The sequence below is a fragment of the Primulina eburnea genome, chromosome 14 (genome assembly GCF_022965805.1).
Source record: "Primulina eburnea isolate SZY01 chromosome 14, ASM2296580v1, whole genome shotgun sequence".
In the NCBI taxonomy this organism is placed as follows: domain Eukaryota; kingdom Viridiplantae; phylum Streptophyta; class Magnoliopsida; order Lamiales; family Gesneriaceae; genus Primulina; species Primulina eburnea.
In genome coordinates this window covers 27986303-28004998 of record NC_133114.1, presented here as the reverse complement: position 1 = coordinate 28004998, position 18696 = coordinate 27986303, and the positions used below count along the sequence as shown (strand labels likewise).

Sequence of the window (18696 nt, the reverse complement as noted above, 5' to 3'; positions counted from 1 at the left end):
TTTATATATATATATATATATATACACACACACACACAGACACACATAGATAATAATATTTCTACCAGGTAAAAGTGCGAGAAAAAAGTTTTTGCGGAGCTTATAGTTTCTTAATCCAGCTCATGGTCTTACGGATATATATATGTGAGACGTGTCGACCTATTCCGTAAAAGTAATACTTTTGACATAAAAAAATAATATTTTCATGAGTCGATTGAGTGAGAGATTTGTATCACAAAATTGACCTATGAGATTGTTTCATAAAATTTTTTGTGTTTTTGAAATACATATTCATTGAAGCAGTCATAAATTTGAATCATATAATATAATGTATACTTCATATAAAAATACTACTTCTTTATAAACTTTAGTAGTATATATATGCATCGCGTATCAAAATAGATAATTAAACTTAAAATGTCATGACCATTAATCTCGGGTTTTTAAGTAAAAAAGGCCGGCATCTCAAACTCATGACGCTGTCTATTTCCCTTTTAAGTCATGCTTGAACAAAAATATATTTAGTTTTTTCGAATAACTCAATGAAAAATTGTATTTTTCGTCATCTATTTATTTCTTTACAATTTAGTATGCTATGTTGTATAATTTGAGCTTTAATGCCGTAAACTAATTATTGAAATAGTTGACGGTCGGAGTGATAAGATTGAATGGGGAAATTTTATGTATTGTTTTTCATATTGAAACGGTCGTTTCCGTTTTGCTGGACATTTTTCTCGAGCCTAACTGATTTTGAGTTCTGTTGTCAATTGGGCTCATCGGCTAAACCGACGATTCAGTTGGACTCGTAAACTAGACTGGACCAAACTGATGAGGTCTGCTGATTTCTACCTCTGTAGAATCAGTATCTGCATCATCATTTATCAGTATCGTATCACTCCGATTAAGACTTTGACTTGTGAAGAAGATTTGTAGATTATTGTCTTAGCTTCGTAACTCATCAAATGTTCTATTTGGATAATCGAGCTAATCATGCTGACCAAAATACCGCAACTGCTCCTACCTAACTGGTCTTTGCTGATCAGCCAAATTGTTGAGCCTTAATGTCACCAGTTTGTCTAGATAACATCCGATTTAGCCCAACTGACGTAAAATACGATTTGTCCTGAATTGTGTTTTTTGTTCAGTAGTTTTGGCGGCTAGTCATTTGCATCACCGAGTTATGAGATATCATCAAAACACTGCATCTCGCCAGACTTTCAATTTGGCTAAATTCGAGTTTCAGTTTCCATATTGAGTAAGCAACTTCACAATTGAATAAATATATTAGATACACAATAAAAAATGTTTTATTAGAATCAACATTAAGCTTGTTAGAGTTTTTAAATCGACGAAAGAGTGTGATATGCTTGACCTAAGATAGGTTGGGATTTCTTCAAAAAGTGACCTGAAGTCTAATCATTGCTGCTAATGAAAGCATGCATCCACATGGAAATATTTACGATGGGGAGGATTATATTATTTCCAAAGAAAATTAAAATATGTTTTCTGCTATATCACATTTGAAAATTCTTTGGTGGGGTTTTAATCCTGGATTTATTTATTCTATATTCCTCCCTTGATTGGCATGATCAATTTAAATGAGAGCCGTTTTCATATATAGTAACTAATGTCATTTTAATTTTTATCAAATTCTTATAATTTTGCATGACTTTTAGTTACATCATTGACAATTCGACATGATAAAACAAACTTGTTCACTAATCAATATACGAAATATTATTTAGATATAATAACATTTCCAGGTTGGCATTATATATAGATACACACAAATCTATAGATATATGATGAAATTCATTTCATTGGAAGCGATAGAATAGTTAAGTCGTTGATCATTCATGGAGAGGAAAGGATACAATTTTGTGACAGTAATTTGTATGGTGGGCGTAGGAGAGCTTGTACATCAGCCGTGTGCATGCCACGACAACGCTCCCACTGGAGGACAAGCCATTGAAATACCATTATTACAACACTGGGAGGATTTTTTCGCTTTTACGTGGGTTCGAACATATATCTCTCCGAGTGATACGAATAGAATGGTTTCAAAAATGTGATAAAAGTGGACAAATTACCTATAAATAAAAAGTCTATTCATAGGAAACTCGATATTCTTCTTAACAACAACAAATATCCCCCTGGGAAAACTTCCCCCTATGTTTCAATGAACACTTAGCCATCTTCTATTTATGTTCCACCTTCAGTGGCACATACACTGGGGAAAACGCATTGCAAAGACATTCATGATCGCATATATGACTTTAACAAAACCCACAAAGCAGATCCCACGATGAGCAGGTTATTGTTAGGAAAACTCAGACAACTATGCCTAACATCATCTTTTTGACAGATTAAAATGGGGATGCATATCCTTTCACCAATACCTACTACTCAAACGTATTATCGTATGATTCGGTTCTTGGAGTTGATAAGCAGCTATTGTTTAATTACAAAACACATCACAACTAGACCTCGAGTATGCAGAGAAGTTTTAAAGTTTTCGGCGGGAATTTACTTTGTCAATAAGTAGGATGGGTGGTCTAGGAGTATTGACAGAAGAGCAATTCACAAGAACTGACGTTTCACAAACAAGAATAATCCCAAAATTAAGTAGGACAGATTCACATCTAGCTCAAGGGGGGGAAGAACTTACAACACAGTACAAAAGGAAAAATGATTTATTCAGAATATTAGACAAGTTTCTTAAATATAAGGACTTTTTACGGCAAAAACTTGGGGCGTATAAAGTTTCCATTATTTTTTAATATATTCGGATATGATTAAATTTGTCCATGTCGATACATAAATGACTCTTCAATGTCACAAACCATGCTAGTGTCTCCTATCCTAACCTGCGTGCTGCATTCCGAACCGAAAGTAAAGCAAAGTTTCCACTTCAAAGTCCTGAGGTGAAAATATAAACCATCACATAAACCATACGTTAAGAAGTAAATGTCGGAAGAAAAGCAGATGATAACGCTGCATTATGCAGAAAACTAATATATTATACATCTGTCATGATAATAAACAAAGAGATGAAAAAACATTCACAAAGCTGCTAAGTAATACTTAAATATAAAATAGAGCAATAAAACAGTGAGAACAGATATGACTTCTTTTTCCCACAGTAAGCCATTAATTCCCTCCACCAAACGACAAGAGACCACTAGCTTATTGCTTATCAATTTTTCATTTTAATGGCCATGTCAGTAGAAGAGGATTTCCGAACTTTCAAAGAGATTACCATCGAAAAAAACGAGGAAATATGTTTCACAAGAAATTTGCACCAATTTGGATACGTGATAGACTAATAGTAAATATTATGGAGCCAACGTATATTCAGCTCGCAAACTTTGTAAAAATTCAATTAAATATGTCAAGGATTATATAGCACCAAGCCATAAAAAATTTCAACTTAATATCCAAATATCTAAATTTATTAATACTATCCCCACTATGTTCTTCGCTGACCACATAAGAGACGACTCCATGTCTAAATTATCAAAAGAGAAATTTGCAAATAGATGAAAAGTATCATCCATAGATTTAAAAACAATATATAGATCAGTTTTTTTTCCAAATTTCTGCTTTTTTTCTTTAAACATAGCCTACTTTTACTACAAATTCAAAAATAACTTTCGATGCATCCAACATGGTAAAAAAGTCCTTTTGTCAATGGTGTCAGAGACAATATTCAATGTTCCTCTTTAATTTAATTGTCAAGTACTTCAATATTACAAGATGATGTTTTAACTAAATTAACAAATTTGAAATAGCTATCTTATTGTCAATGGTTTTCTTAATTACACGAATGCTAGATTTACCCATATCTCATATGCACTTCTTTCAAACACAATATTATGGCTAACTGGCAAAGAAGATTTTGAGGTTTTAGCGATGACAACAAGAGTTTAATACCTTTAAAAAGAGTCATCCCATATGCCTTTGAGGCACAGACGGAAGAATGACTTTTTTTATGCCACCGAAAGATAAATTTATGTTCACAAAATAGTTTCCACCAAGATACAGAACCTCAAGTAATTGACAGCATCTCTGAGTGGCATGGAAATTGATTCTCATCTTGTTATACAGCAATGACCCAGATTTAGTTGCTATTCTGAGGCACTGGACCATTCTTGATTAACTGTAAAAGCCAAGAGAATACAACTTTTTAGTACAAACGCAAAAGAAAGAGCAAAAAACTAAATTGTACCATCTCAATTACTTGCCAAGTATTTTGGATTAAAGTTTTGGTTCCTTCAATTTTCTAAAAACTCTTATTTTATTTTTTAATTAATGAAGTATGTGTAACATGATGTATGAGTGAGAACATATATTAATTAGGAGTCCAAAAGGTTTAAATAAAATTCTAAAATAGGCATTTGAGGATGAACAAAGCAAGAGGCCCAGGCAACCACGCCTGGCTGAACTGGTTAGTGAGCTGCATTTGTGCTACATTCGCGAAGGAACATCAGTCAGGAGCTGGCCAAACACATGGCTAACAAAGAGTTAGGAGCTGGCTAAACACACGGCTAACAAAGCAGATATTAGAGAAAAAATCATGTCCAAGACAAAGAAGCAGGATCTCAGTAGAACATTCCTGGCTGAATAGGTTAGTGGACGTTTATGAGTCGGATTCATGAGGGAACCTGATTCAGAAAATTCTAGTTTCTTATTCTTAGATAAATTCTTCAAAGATTGGGTTTTAAAATACATAATGGGTTCGTAGCATGACTTAAACTGTGGGTACTATTATATAGAATCGGGAAACGATTTTTTTAAGCTTAAATTAAGTTGTATATCCATTATGGGATTCCATTTAAGATGTAGCTTATTACAATATTTAATATCTTAAAATGAAAAAAAAATTAGACACATGCCTCAAACTTATTTAGGTTTTCATTATCTTATTTGTTAACAGCAGATATATAATGATAATCAACCACTGCATTGAATTACTAATTTAGGTACGAGAGGCAAACAAAAAAGGTTTAAATAGCACTTAAAACTGTATTACAATGGTGATTTATAATAAAAATTGCCATGAGCTCTATGGATATCACTGGTAGGTGTTCCAAAGCAAAGATAAATGAATCGTGACATAAACACTTCCAGATGCAAACAAAAATGCAAGATAGGAAAAGTATTCAGTTAAATTTGAAAATTAACCTTGTAAAGGTACTTCTTTCGCAGTTTGATGGCGGTACGTATGCATCTCTTGACTCTGATCTTTAAAATATTATCATTGAATATCTGCAGAATGTATCAGAATAAGATATGTTTTTTTTAGAGAGGAAGATGGAGATGACAGAGTGATCGCATGGACTAGGTATGTTTCACATGCACAAGCCAAAAATGGAATCCAAAAATCAGTTCAGATTCCAGATCAGCAAAACCGAAAACTACAGTGTGATACTTATGATACGAATGCACGATCATTCTAAAATCATTTTGAGCAAATTATGGCGATTAATCCGGAAAAGAAAAAAGAAATTTTGGTTCTAACCTCGAAATTCTGGTTCTAACCTCTCTAATAAATGTAAAAGAAATAAGTAAAAAGAATGCAGCATGGGACTGAAGATTTTGTATATGAACTAGTGAATATGTTTGTGAAATATAGCTTATGAAAAAAGCTTATGAACATCAGAGCCTAAATTGAAATGTGACTAAGAAGTACTATATAGGCCAACAACCTCAAAACCCACAATCGCATCATTAATCGCCACTCAGGTTTTCTATTGTGCGAATTCACTCCTTCTAACAAGGTCTTTGAAAAGCCTCGATCTTAATATCAGGAAAACTGTCAATTTTTTTACTATCGTGAATCGTGAATAAGTTTAGCCGAGCAAGTAAGAGGAAATACCAAAATATCAGTTTCGATATATAATCAAGAATCGATGCTCAAAAAATTGCAGTGTTGGTTCAGACAACTATAATCCACCTGCCTTTATTAGGTCATCAATTGAATGTGTTTCTCTGATAATTTTCTGACGATTCGTAATGAGAATGGCTGCTACACAAAAAACAGGCAATTCATCACCATTTCTTGCCGATGATAAAACGGTATGAATCTGCAAACGGTCATTCTTTGACCAGAAAGATTTTGTCAATCCGCAAAATGGTCTAGCAGATGTAGATCTCATTCCAGAACTGTCCGAGATGGAGCATTCCACACCTTGTTTTGTAGGAGAACTCTTTGGAACACCACCATTACTATCTATGCTTTCTTCTCCCAGTTCGGCTTCTGCTTCCTTGGGTAACTGAATAGCCAATAGTTCCGGGCAGTTCTCGTCCAGATGACAGGTAAAGGATGGATCGAAATCAGCCGCCCATATCATCTACAGTTTTAAGCCCAACAAGAAAAAATCATCTTAGGAAATACATATATTTCGGATTATACAATCCAATGTCCATTTTTAATCCAAGACAGCAAATAGCCACTAAAAATCAGATTTTATCCACCAGAATGCCCAGGACTCAAGGCAACCGTCTTTAAAAAAATAATAATAATAATAATTCTTTTTGAACAAAAATTAATGGAAACCATGTCTTATTTTCATTGAATAGGCAAAAAACAGGAAAGTTTCTTTTTTTGGGTCCAAATTTCAGATTTTAGGTTTTTATAAATACTAAATATTTTATCAACTTCCAATTCAATAAAGCAGCAAAAACTGAACTTTCAGAAAATTGCACCCAATCAATTGTCCATGTTAATCCCTGTCACTTGATGATGGTAAAATAAACAACAACAAAAATTAGCCAGTCAACAGTCAACAAGAATTCACAAGGTAAAAGCCTAGACAACTTCATATCTGCAGTTGAAGCCATGTGATTAATCTTCTAATACACATTCGATTCAGATAAATTAGATAATTTCACACCTTTTTAAACGTTTTGTTTTCAATAGTTAAAGATACTAAATACCTTACCTGTAGCTATATTGACTGCCTGCCTCTTAAGCTATGCTACAATGAATTTACTAAAATAATAGAGCCTGTATTATAGAACTAACTCAGTAGAAAATATCCGAGTCATAGATTGGTCCATTGGCTAAAAACAGAGATCAATTTACAGCACAAACCTCCCACATACAAAGAGCTTCGGTGAAAGATAACTCCCTACGAAAAAGAACCAGCAGCATACGGAAGGCAAAATGAAGGCTTTCAGCACCTATTTCTGCTAGGTGAGAGAACATCTCCTTATCCGTAAGTTCTAATACATGCCACAGCACTTGCAACTGCTTCATGACACCAGTTGGCCCTTCCATCTTAAAGTTATCATGCTGAAGAGTTACAGATATTGACTTTTAGCAATTTAAATTACAAAGGTCAGGTAAACCCATAAATATATATATATATATATATATATATATATATATATATATATATATATATATATATATATATATATATGCACACATACCATTCTCCTCAAAAGCATCTCAAAACACCAAAAAGCATCGGCATTATCCTCAAAAAGAACAACAAAGGGAGACAATAAATCACTCATGCCTGCAAGTTCAATAAAATCCAACATCAATGTCCGTGCCAATGCCATCAGAAAAAAACACGATAATCAGGAAAACGTTTCATAACAAAGGAAAAGGCAGAACCTTGGCAATATCCAGTTTCAGGATCAACCCACGCACAGACAGCAAGAATATCTGACATGCGAGCCAAATTTTTTGTTTCCTCGTAGAACTCGAGATGATTATCCGTTCTGACCACATCAACAACTGCAAAAAAAGTATACTTTTACCATAGCAATAAGATTCAAAACATTTCAACCATGGAACCAAGTTCACATAATAGTGGTGTAAAACAAATCATTAGTTCACCTATTCGGTGCAGTGTCCAAAGCCATTCAGATACTCTGTCTTCACTGGCTGCCAGTGCTTGAGGTGTGGTTACATTTGTGATTGGTGTTTCTGGTGCATCTGATATTCTAAGGCTGTCAACCATCTCTCTATCATATTCTGAATTATTTGACCGAGAAAAAGACTTGTGCAAATCAATATGACTGCTTTCCCTTTTATCACCAGAAAATAGTGAGACATCGCTAGCTGGGAAAACATCTGTTTCCACAACAAGATCTGCATTATTGCTAATCTGAAAACTATGCATATATTCATCTTCATATGTCAATTTACGTCTTGAGGAACAACTTTCCTCACACAATCCGGGTCCTTTTCTATCATTCTTATTCTTTTCAAATAAATTTGTTAAAGGTAAAGCAGGGAAATCCAAGTAACTTTCATCGCCATATTTTGACCCAGGTGTCTTATATACACATTGTGGACTGCAGTTGCACGGATCAGGAGAAGGTAGAAGACCAGAGGAATCATATGCACATCCCATGGTGCTTCCTCGCATACTTGCAAGGTCACCGGAATCACTTGAGCTTTCTTTGCAACACGAATACGATTTATCTCTAGATCTGCTATCCAGAAAACCGTTACTGTCTTTTTTGTTCGCACTAGCTTCAGAGATTCGTCCAATTTGAACTTCAGCATCCCTTCTCCCTTCATCTTTGGAACTTGCCCTCATGTCCATAACTTTAGATCCTATAACATAGGCTAAAGAACCAGTTCCTATGCTAGAGTGCATCAGTTGGCATTGCCTAACAAGATCTCGGTAGCGTTCCCTGCAGCAGTTAATCAATTTGCAGTGACTCGTTAAATTCATAATCAAACAAATGTATTTTCTAAAGAAAATGCACAAGGAGAATCCACTTCACGGACAAAATTGAAATTTAAAAGAAAAGACAACAAACAAAAGTCTAATAAGAATAGAGAAAAATCATTCTGATCACAGAAATCAAAATATACTCATTCTAACCCTTCAAATTCCATCTCCCTCAAGCACGACATATAAACTGATCATGGATATTGGCAACTCTCAGTACTATTCAAGACATCATATGTGATGCAGAGTCGGAGTATTTGGCTGATTTTATAAACCTATGGACTACACCCAAAATTTTGGTGGCCTAAAATGAAGCTTGACTTGGACATGTCACCGTCCCCATGAAAGGCTCAGCCCCAGCCCACACTTTGCAATAACAAAGATTATTTTATTTGTTCAACTAGCTAGAATAAGATTTTTATAACACTACGTGTTATATCAACAACAAACAGGTGATGTTTAGGTCATATCAAGATTAATTTCAGGCAGATGAGCTGCAACAAAATGATAGAATTTTTCCAATAGATATGAATAGAATGGCTGATGTCCATTACCTCCTGGCTGTCCTTAATTGCCTTCGATATTCAGTAGTGCTACTCAAAGTGTAACCTCCCAAAAGAAATTCCCAGACTTCTGCCCTTATGGATGGATCAACGCCCTGATATACAAAAGAAGTTCTAACTGTCATCAATTTTAAGCCTTTTTGTCTGTTCTGTAGATAGGAGAAAGAGATTTTTTACTCGCTATCAAGAAAATATATCGTGGTCAAATTTTTAGCTCACAACAAAAGATCCTATAAATGTACCTAAGTGCAATCAACATCATAAGAATTAGTCAAGTACAACAAGAACAAAAACATATCCGCCTTAACTGGTTTTATGAGTGCATCAATTAGATAAAACCATACAAAAATACATATATAAGTTTATGAAAAAATGATAAGTTCCAAAAATTCCAGAAAAAAAATTACATGAGGGTTATTACCATATTGTTGACTTTACATTTTAACCATTAATGATACAAAGGGTATGCATGCTCACCAACTGGATGCCGAGATGGATAAAGACAAATATGCTGAGAAAATAGCATTTCCTACTCTACCTTGTTGGTATTCTCCAGCTTCCTTAATACTAGTCATCAAAGCACATACGTTTTATTTACGTAGTCTATTATGTGCATAATTAATTACCAACAGTGCTTTTAAAATTAGGTATGTAGGTTAAATGTGTGTGCAACTGTAAGGAACTAGGGGCCCGCCCAAAACAAGGAAGCCAACAACCAGTACGAGAAATAGTATCACAAAATAGCCTTGATAATGTAGCTTGATAAGAATGCCAGCTCCATTTGCTAACCACTTTATGTTAAAAACAAACATTGTCAGGCATGCAGAAAAATATATTGGAGACAAGATACAATAAAATTGTAACACTATAGGAGGACCACAAAAGAGTAGAGCAATCAAGCAATGACTGCATCTAGTTAAACAAATAAGAAATGAGTATAAAGAGTGGAAGAGCAGTGATTATGAAATGATAAAAGAGTTTTCACAGTAACTACGCAAAATAGAGCTTCCATGTTTGTCATAAGAGAACCAAAAAAATTAAAATATAAAAATACAAGCTTGCAATTAAAGTATGTACCCCCAAAATAATTGATTTAAGCACTTTCTGGAAACCCAAAATCTTTCCATCACCATCAAAAGCCGCATGCCACTTATCTGGCTTAAGCATTTTGCTTATCTGTAGATCAAAACAAGGAGAAAAGGTTTGATAAATTTAAACATTCTAAATATCTATTTTAAGAAATTTCCTTTCTGTAAAACAATAAAATTTTATCAAATTAGAACTTCCAGTCGCACCCCACTCCAATATATATTTTTATTATTTAGCATTTGATCGTGGTAACAATTCCAGAATTAGCCAGCCATTTTAGCTGGAGATCAATATTCAGCAGAAGCAGCTCTCACATAATGAAGACCCAAGCACCAAGATAAGCATCCAAGGACTGGATTACTAAAAAGGTTACAAACAAAAATCTGTACAAGACAGAAGCAACAGCAAGATGTATATTCATAATGATTACCATCCTTTTCATAATTCAGGACGGATTGTTCAACTCAATATGATAATATTTACTCAAAAATTAACACACGCAGAGAAATCTGACATCAAAGCATAAACCAGAAGTAACAAGAAAAAGGGAAGGAAAATTAACCTTTTCTGTGATATAAGAGGCGTCTTGCCTTCCCCATTCAAGAAAAAGGGAAGGAAAGTTAACCTTCTGTCTGATAAAAAGATACCTACTACATATTCCACAAGTTTTTGGAAAATCAATAGTTGAGATGTAGGTAACGTCCCATTCAAAGAGAAGATAGATAACGAATGCATGAGTTTTAACACAGAAAAAATTTGGTAGATGGGAAAAGTATTAAAAAAGGGAGAAGCTGAGGTTCTTACGGCTATCACAACCTTTATTTGTGTTTGATGAAGACAAGGTTCCCCAATATCGCGAACAATTGAGCTCACTCTCTGTAAATTCACAGCTCCTCCCTTTACACATTTCCATTGCTTCTCGTCACCGAAAAAAGACATCACCATTCACCAAAACCCCTACGCCACCTTTATAATATACACGGCTATCACAATCCCTCGGCCGCTCACTCTCTGTATACAATCTCAAAAATCAGTTTACTCATTCACAAATCCCAAGAGCACATCAGTACGATAAAACCGTGCAAACAACGAATCTGCGGAGGAACAGATATCAAACATCTAATATCCATAGCAAAAACAAATCAAAAAACAAAATTGGCATCGAATATCATACATCCAATATCGAACAAGTGAATTCCGATTATGCTCAGCTGCTTCTAAGACCAAAAAAAATAAAAAAATCTGTAGGAAATTCACGAGATACGCATTCAACGGAGAGGGAGCAGGGGAAGGAAACACAATGTACCTGAAGGGCCAAAACGATCTCCGGCGAACAGAGATCAGACGGTGTATGAACTGAGAAGCCATTAACCCACGAAGACCGTTTCTTTGATATTGATTGTTGTCGATTCTTCTTGAGTTTCTCGTTTTCCTCGAGTATACTATATTTTTCTTTCCTTTTTAAAGTGAGTAATTAATAATTAATTGTCGCCTTTTCTTCCTGAAATTTGGTGTGTATCAGGTAAGACATCTTATGTTTACGTAATATTATATCAGATTTATTTGGTATGATACATTATTATTTTATTCAGGATTTAATAACAAATTATTATTTTAATTGATATGTTTTCATTTTATAATTAGAATGTTTTCGCCTTCATAAAATGTTACCAAATTTAAATCTAAATTCCCTATTTTTATTTTTCAATTTGAGTTATTTTTCGACTCACAAAAATTTTTATGAAACGATATCATAGTAAATTTTGTGACACAAACTTTCTATTTGGATCATATTCGAACTTATTGTTGTAAATATGTACAAAATTGGTTCATTTAATAGATAATAACTTGTCAAATCGTCGATCAAACTTGACACTGAAGCAATGTGACGTTCACATGAAAATGTCATCAATTTTGTTGAAAAATATTAAAATAACAAAAAATTTAAATATTCGTGACTCAGGATTAATTTATGCAAAACACATAGCAAATGAATTACATCGACTATTTTTCATCTCAAAATTACTCATGTTCTTTCCAATATTATTTGAAAACCTATATTAAGGCATTATAAAATTTAAATATGATTTACATGTGGAACTTACTATAACTGGAAATAAAATGTTTCTAGACGAGTATCAACCAAGTTTTACTATGTGTCTATACGAATCCTTAAAATTACGCAAAGAACATTTAAAAAAATAAAACCAATAAAAATGAACATTAAAAAAGAACCCAAAAAAATAGAAAGATATTTGCTATACATGATGGATGCCCAAAATATAAACATAAGCAGCAACAGCTCCTGCGGTAATTCTAAACCACCCCTACTGAACTCTCAACTAAGTGATCCCTTTAAAGCAATAATGTACCGAAAACAAAAATGGAAAAAATGGGTACAAGGAGATTCACCCCACCGCCAGGCCAACCTGCATCAAGAACAATTAGGCCATCGGTTTCAAAATTTAAAGAATAACTAATTGATAGGTTACAGTTTACTTCATCGAGTATGAAATTGCCATTCAATGAGCAAGTGGCGCTCAAGCTCGAAATTACTGAGCCTCTGTGTGCTTGAAAAAATTTAATTTTCGATTCAAGCTTAACTTGTTTACATAACATATAAACTAAATATATCATGCTCAACATAATCACGCACCGGGATTATTCTCTGATGTAGGTAGAGCTGGCAAAGACATTTCTGAATTCAGGCAGAACTTATTAGAACCGAGTCTTTTTAACAAATTACCACAGCAATAAAGAAATTAGCAACCCTTTCTTTGCTTCAGTTGGTGACATACACCGAGAGCATTGATACAGTTGGATAGTTCAGAACTTACACTATCCAAAAATAATCAATGCAATCAGAATATATATATATATATATATATATATATATGTGTGTGTGTGTGTCTGTGTGTGTGTGTGTGTGTGCAGCAGAGAAAAGGCCCAAAAAATTGAGAGCTTCTACAACAAATTACCGGGGGCACAAAGAGACATTGTTGTGACTGACAATGATGACAACGGCCATGGAGCTGCAATATTGTCAGTTAAATCACAGGTAAAGCTGAAACCTGTTGAATTATCATATACCATATTTGCCGGTAGGCTCCCAAGTAAGCATCCTGCATCTTACAAGAGAAAATTCTGTCAAAATTGGTCGGAGCTGTCCCATTAATATGCTAAAGACGAAAAGTTTACAAAGTTTTGTGACATTGCTGTGAAGCAGAATTCCAGAAGTAACATGATTGTGTTTCTATACTCCGTGATTGTGTTTCTTGATAGAATTTGATCTTGTGTGACAGAATTTTACCACAATATATATCTACATCGGAACTTAAAAATTAGATTTCTGAAATATTACTGGCAACAGACAGGCCCTCATTTTCACTTAATTAATCCACCCAAACATTTCATCTTCTCAGGTATACCATATACTAATCCTGAAAAATCATGGATTACATACGCCATACTTTTCACTTTTTTCTAGATAATCATACTTTCAGCTCAACTTTCATCACAACAAAAAAGAATATGTGATTATATTATAAACCCAAAATATAATATGTAAAAATTTCATGCTAATTTTATCGAATAATTTTTTATATGATTTGACATTTGCAGTAGCAATTCTATTTTCCAAGACAAAACAAAACCACAGAGTTTATTTCCCTGAAACTCCCAAAATCAAACCAAACAAGCCCTTTGTGTTCTCCCTCCTTTTCCAAATCCCCATCTTCTGATCGCTCCCAATAATAGTCTAAAGAAAATAAAGAAGTGGGAGTAACTTAAATAATAAAATAGAAAAGCATCCAACATCCCTACATAATAATACATAAATATATGAATAGAACACAAATACACAACAATGTAAAATAAAAAAAATAAGCGGGAAGAAAAGAGTACCTTGTTCACCATATACTGCTCCAACAAAAAAACAAAAAAAAGCGAAACTGATCAGCGAAAAAATGATTTCTCTTATGAGATTGAATGATAAAAACAGAACAAATTCTGACCTTGGAGGCTAAAATCTTTCAGGTCCACATCACAAAGCTCATAAATGTTTGTCAGTACACCACCTTTCTGCAGCATAGACCCAAACGAAGTCGCACACATTATTGCTTGCCGATTTGTTATCAACATTTGCCGTTGTAACCCCGCTATGTAAGAACTTAATGAGCTACAACATGAAGGGCTTGGGGCAGCAAGATTTTTGCATGCGGCAATCACATCGGATGGCTGTTTTAACTCCAAGGGACAAGCTACATCCCAAAAGGAAAATGGTTACAAAGCACGCTTATTCATCAGTTACACCAGATTACACAAACACGCTTATTCATCAGTCACACAAGATTACAAAACAATCTTGCAACAAATGAATCTCAAGACTCCACATCATAGTTGTCAAAAGCGCTCGCCTCGGTCGCTTAAGCGCAAAGCGACTCGAGGCACAAGGCCTGCGCTTCATGGAACTCCGAAGCGCAGGCGCTCGCTTGTGCGTTTCATAGAAGCTGCACAGGCCTTTTTTAAGCTCTTGCAAAGTGCGATTTTAAGTCTGCTTAAAAAATTTAAAAAAAATTGTTAAGCCCCTAAACCCTGCGGCCTGATGTCTCGCTTCTCAATTCTCACCACGAGCCTTCGCCTCTCACTGCCTCACCTCTGGCAGTCTGGCTCGTTGTCCCCCGCCCCGTTCTCGCTTCTCATCCTCTCCTCTTTGCTGCCAAAAATTGGTAAAACCCTAATCTTATTAATTTCAGTAAAAAAATTTAATTTTTCGTTTTTTTATTTTATTTTAATAGGTAATTGTTGTTGATTTTTTTATTGTTTACCATGTCAAATACAACATATTCATCAAGTCGAAATGATATTGCTTGGAATTATGCAACACTTTTAGATCCTAAAAATCCAAATATTGTATGTTATTTCATCAAGTCGAAATGATATTGCTTGGAATTATTGTTTTTTTGTGTCTCGTACTTTTGACAACTATGCTCCACATGCAATTCTTAATATATTTAAATCTAGGATATGCAGGGGAACTTTAGAAGATACAGTTAAATATCAAATAATATATTCTGAAATTAATTGAGCCTCCCATACATTTACTGTGTTCCTAGTTAATCTATATTTAAGCATCCTCTTTGTGGACATAGTTATGAGGATAGTTATGGTTGCTTAATGCAATGCTTGCTCACTATATCTTGGGTTTAATATACAAGAGTGAAATAATTTCTTCAAAATATTTCTGTGTTGACATTGTCCATTTGATGAATTACATAATTTTGTTCAAAAATTACTTTGGCACGAAAGAGAGCAGCCAATTCTACAGATCACCATATGAAATAGACCCTGAAATATAGAATGTTCTATTTCGAGTTGAGTACATGCATATCATAACAAACTCATCAACTGCATGTTGTTAGGGCGCATTAAGTATATGCTGCAATCAATCATGTCAAACTTGACAGTACAAAAAAACACAAAAAGAAAACAGAATAATTAATAAGCAGCGCTTAGTAGTCATACAAATAGCTTGTGATGATTAGCCATGTGGAATTATGTAAGGATACACACCAAGGTCGCTGGTGAGAGTGCATGTAAAATGATGTCTTTTTGGAGGTGGTCTGAAGCAAACTTATATATAAAAGTGAAATAGATAATGACAAACCTCTGTTAACCTTGCAGGAGGACAATATTCGGAATGCTTTGTTTGCAGAATCATGAGAAAGTTTCATTGCAACCCATGAATAAACCACCCCTTTGCAATCGTTAATCATATCTCCATGATCTGGAAGTCCTACTATGTTCTTTTTGTCATTCATGAATGACTGCATTCCAGATATCTTAAGAGCGGCCTCCGCTATAACGGGTTGACAAATTGGTCTACAGCATTCTTTGAGAGAATCAACTATGCTGCAAGCCTCCAATATTTTGCTTGTGTTCACCATTTTCTCAAAATCTGTGATGTCCTTCACAGGACAAGAGCCTCCAGTGAGATTTGAAGATTTTGTTGAGCATATTGTAGGTATCGAACTATTGGCTCCTCTACTCGCCAGTATACTGACAATATCTTTAAAACAATCATCAGCAACTGCATTTTGTAAGACTAAATTATCAGAACTGATGCTGTAAAATCCTTGAAATATGTGGAGCAAGCTAATAAACTGTGGGCAGCATATCACATTTCCTACAACTGCTGCTAAAGGCTGAATACAGTCAGATGCTGTTATTTCCATGATAGTGGAAATGGCAGAAAAATTTACAGGGCATCTTCCAGTCAAGACTGGATCATACGTATTCGGATAGGTTGGATACATCGGTGGTAAAGATCCAACAGGAAATGAATGGTGTGGGATAACAGCTGGTGATATTTCAATGGGTTCAAAACTTTCGGTTTTCGGTGGGCTAGCTAGCACAGAAACTGAAGAAAAGTGAGTACTCTCAGCTTCTGCCAGCAGAACCCGAACATTCTCAAAGCTAGACAACCAGAAAACCAATGGTAACAACCAATGGAGCCAAGAGCCTGCAAACCCATTAAACACGAATCGGAAATCAGAGGATTAGCATGGATAAACAGCTGTTTTGGTAATGTCACAGACAGCAATAACGGTGGAGAAAGTGGTAATGATTAACTCAAATCATTTTACCTTGTTCAAAAATTCAAGTGGCACATTCTGATCGTTGCTTTCCCAACAGAGATAACTATTATTTACCAACAACTTTACCACCTTGAAATGCATAACAGTTCACCTTTAATACTAATCATAGGATTAAACATTTGTTGCTTTACATATACTACAACTAGTAATTGCCCAAGCACAACATTTCAATCGCACTCCTAGCCGGGTAATTATTGCTCCCAATGATATCATAAATGCATCAATGAAACCTAGTTTGTATTATAATTTCTTTGACCTGAATCCAATAAATTACAGAATTCAGTAATCAGTAGTGTCTATTGCATTCAGAGGGCATAAAACATTGGATGTCGGAGAATAAGATACATAAACATTTCCATGACTCCTTTTCCACAATATCTGGCACATTTCTCATCCAAAAATACTAAAAATCGAGTCTAAAGTAGCTTACCCTTGACATAAATTGCCGTTTTCGAACAATCCATAACACCCCCAAACCATCAGGCAACATGAAAACTAGTGATATTACTCCACATGGTAATACAAACTTAAACTCGATAGGCCGTCAATATACCTATTAAACAAGTTAAACAAGACAATATATCAAACTTAGATATATATAAAAGTCATATTTCCAAAGAATAGCCACAAACAAAATAAGTACACAATGTCATTCATTAATTCATGCAACAATCTGCATATTCTCGCAGGTTCTTCTTAATTACATTGCCTTATTTACTAATTTTGGAACTTTCATCTACAAATCGAATCCACTGATAACTCAACTGATAATCTACTTATGGTGAAAAACTGTAGGAAAAAACAAAAAGGCACTGACTATCCCTTGTATCAGTTCGCTAAAAAACGAAGAAGCAAGTCTGAAGTCTATAATCCATCATCCTTACCTTCTGTTTGGCAACCCGGGGTTTCATACGATTTGTTGAGATACGAAATTAGTTGAAAAGCAAAATCAAGCCTGCGACAGCAGATCAAGCCAAAACAAATGAGTAAGAAAATATAAAGTAAATCTGCTATTACAATACGAAATAAAAACCCGTACAAAAATATAATTTTAAAGTACCCAGCAGGAGATGAAGTGTCAATATGCGCGAGTGAAAGTTGGGAAAATTAATATGTGACTAGGATACAATCGGCTGAGGCGGAGAAACGGCAGGTGGAGCCTTGAGGCGCCGATGGCGAAGGAACAGTTGACGGCGTCTCCGATCTCTGGAATCGAAGAATGAAATGCGAAAGTAGAAAGAAAAAAAATAGGAAAGGCACGAGTGGTGGTTGTCGTATCTTTGGCGGAGGGCGGAGCCGTTCGAGCCGATGTTGATGGAGCTTTTAACTGGGCGAGAGAAAGGGATAGACTGAATTTTGAGAGCGTCTGGTCACACCGTGGATATTTACAATAAAAAAATACTCTTAATATAAAAAATTAATATTTTTTTTTTTTTTTTATATATGATTCAAATAAAATATTCGTCTCACAAAATAAACTTCTTAGCATAAAAAAATAATACTTTTTCATAGATGACCCAAATAAAATATTCGTCTCATAAAATACGATCCGTCGCGAGATGGGTAATCACCAGAGCTACTGCCTACTGTCTTAGGCTCTACTAAATTTGCTTACTGTCTTGACATCTTCAAGAGCAGAATCACAGGCCAACTAATTTGATAATGAACAAAAATGAGCATCGGCATGGT

The 18696-nt window shown here is 34.7% G+C and overlaps 2 protein-coding genes and 1 long non-coding RNA gene across 15 annotated transcripts; 1 reads left to right on the top strand and 2 right to left on the bottom strand.

Annotated features, from left to right (window-relative positions):
• Positions 1-2722: 2722 nt before the first annotated feature.
• LOC140811835 (rab GTPase-activating protein 22-like) lies at positions 2723-11858 on the bottom strand. Of its 5 annotated transcripts, none has more exons than XM_073169930.1 (12): positions 11658-11858; positions 11156-11362; positions 10340-10438; positions 9254-9357; positions 7853-8658; positions 7628-7750; positions 7438-7526; positions 7097-7297; positions 5961-6353; positions 5185-5268; positions 3959-4159; positions 2723-2919 (listed from the first exon to the last, which is right to left on the bottom strand). In XM_073169930.1, the coding sequence occupies exons 2-11, from the start codon at positions 11294-11296 to the stop codon at positions 4121-4123; spliced, it is 2079 nt and encodes a 692-aa protein (XP_073026031.1). In that variant the 5' UTR covers positions 11297-11362; positions 11658-11858; the 3' UTR covers positions 2723-2919; positions 3959-4120. The 5 variants fall into 5 exon arrangements, with proteins under 5 accessions (XP_073026031.1, XP_073026032.1, XP_073026033.1 ...); XM_073169931.1 differs by having other exon boundaries at positions 2724-2919; positions 4048-4159; XM_073169932.1 differs by having other exon boundaries at positions 2724-2919; positions 3934-4159; positions 11168-11362.
• Positions 11859-12473: 615 nt separating this feature from the next.
• Positions 12474-18363, bottom strand: LOC140811620 (uncharacterized GPI-anchored protein At1g61900-like). 9 transcript variants are annotated; one of them, XM_073169624.1, is made up of 9 exons: positions 18068-18363; positions 17892-17962; positions 17438-17560; positions 16996-17076; positions 16017-16871; positions 14350-14610; positions 13330-13479; positions 13008-13049; positions 12474-12780 (listed from the first exon to the last, which is right to left on the bottom strand). In XM_073169624.1, exons 5-9 carry the CDS (start codon positions 16663-16665, stop codon positions 12707-12709), a joined length of 1176 nt encoding a protein of 391 aa, XP_073025725.1. In that variant the 5' UTR covers positions 16666-16871; positions 16996-17076; positions 17438-17560; positions 17892-17962; positions 18068-18363; the 3' UTR covers positions 12474-12706. The 9 variants fall into 9 exon arrangements, with proteins under 9 accessions (XP_073025725.1, XP_073025720.1, XP_073025722.1 ...); XM_073169619.1 differs by lacking the exon at positions 16996-17076 and adding an exon at positions 14255-14269 and having other exon boundaries at positions 14365-14610; XM_073169621.1 differs by lacking the exon at positions 16996-17076 and adding an exon at positions 14255-14269 and having other exon boundaries at positions 13330-13473; positions 14365-14610.
• On the top strand, positions 13056-14236 carry LOC140811622 (uncharacterized). Its single transcript, XR_012113497.1, has 2 exons — positions 13056-13247; positions 13286-14236. It is a non-coding gene; the product is annotated as an uncharacterized lncRNA (long non-coding RNA).
• Positions 18364-18696: the final 333 nt, after the last annotated feature.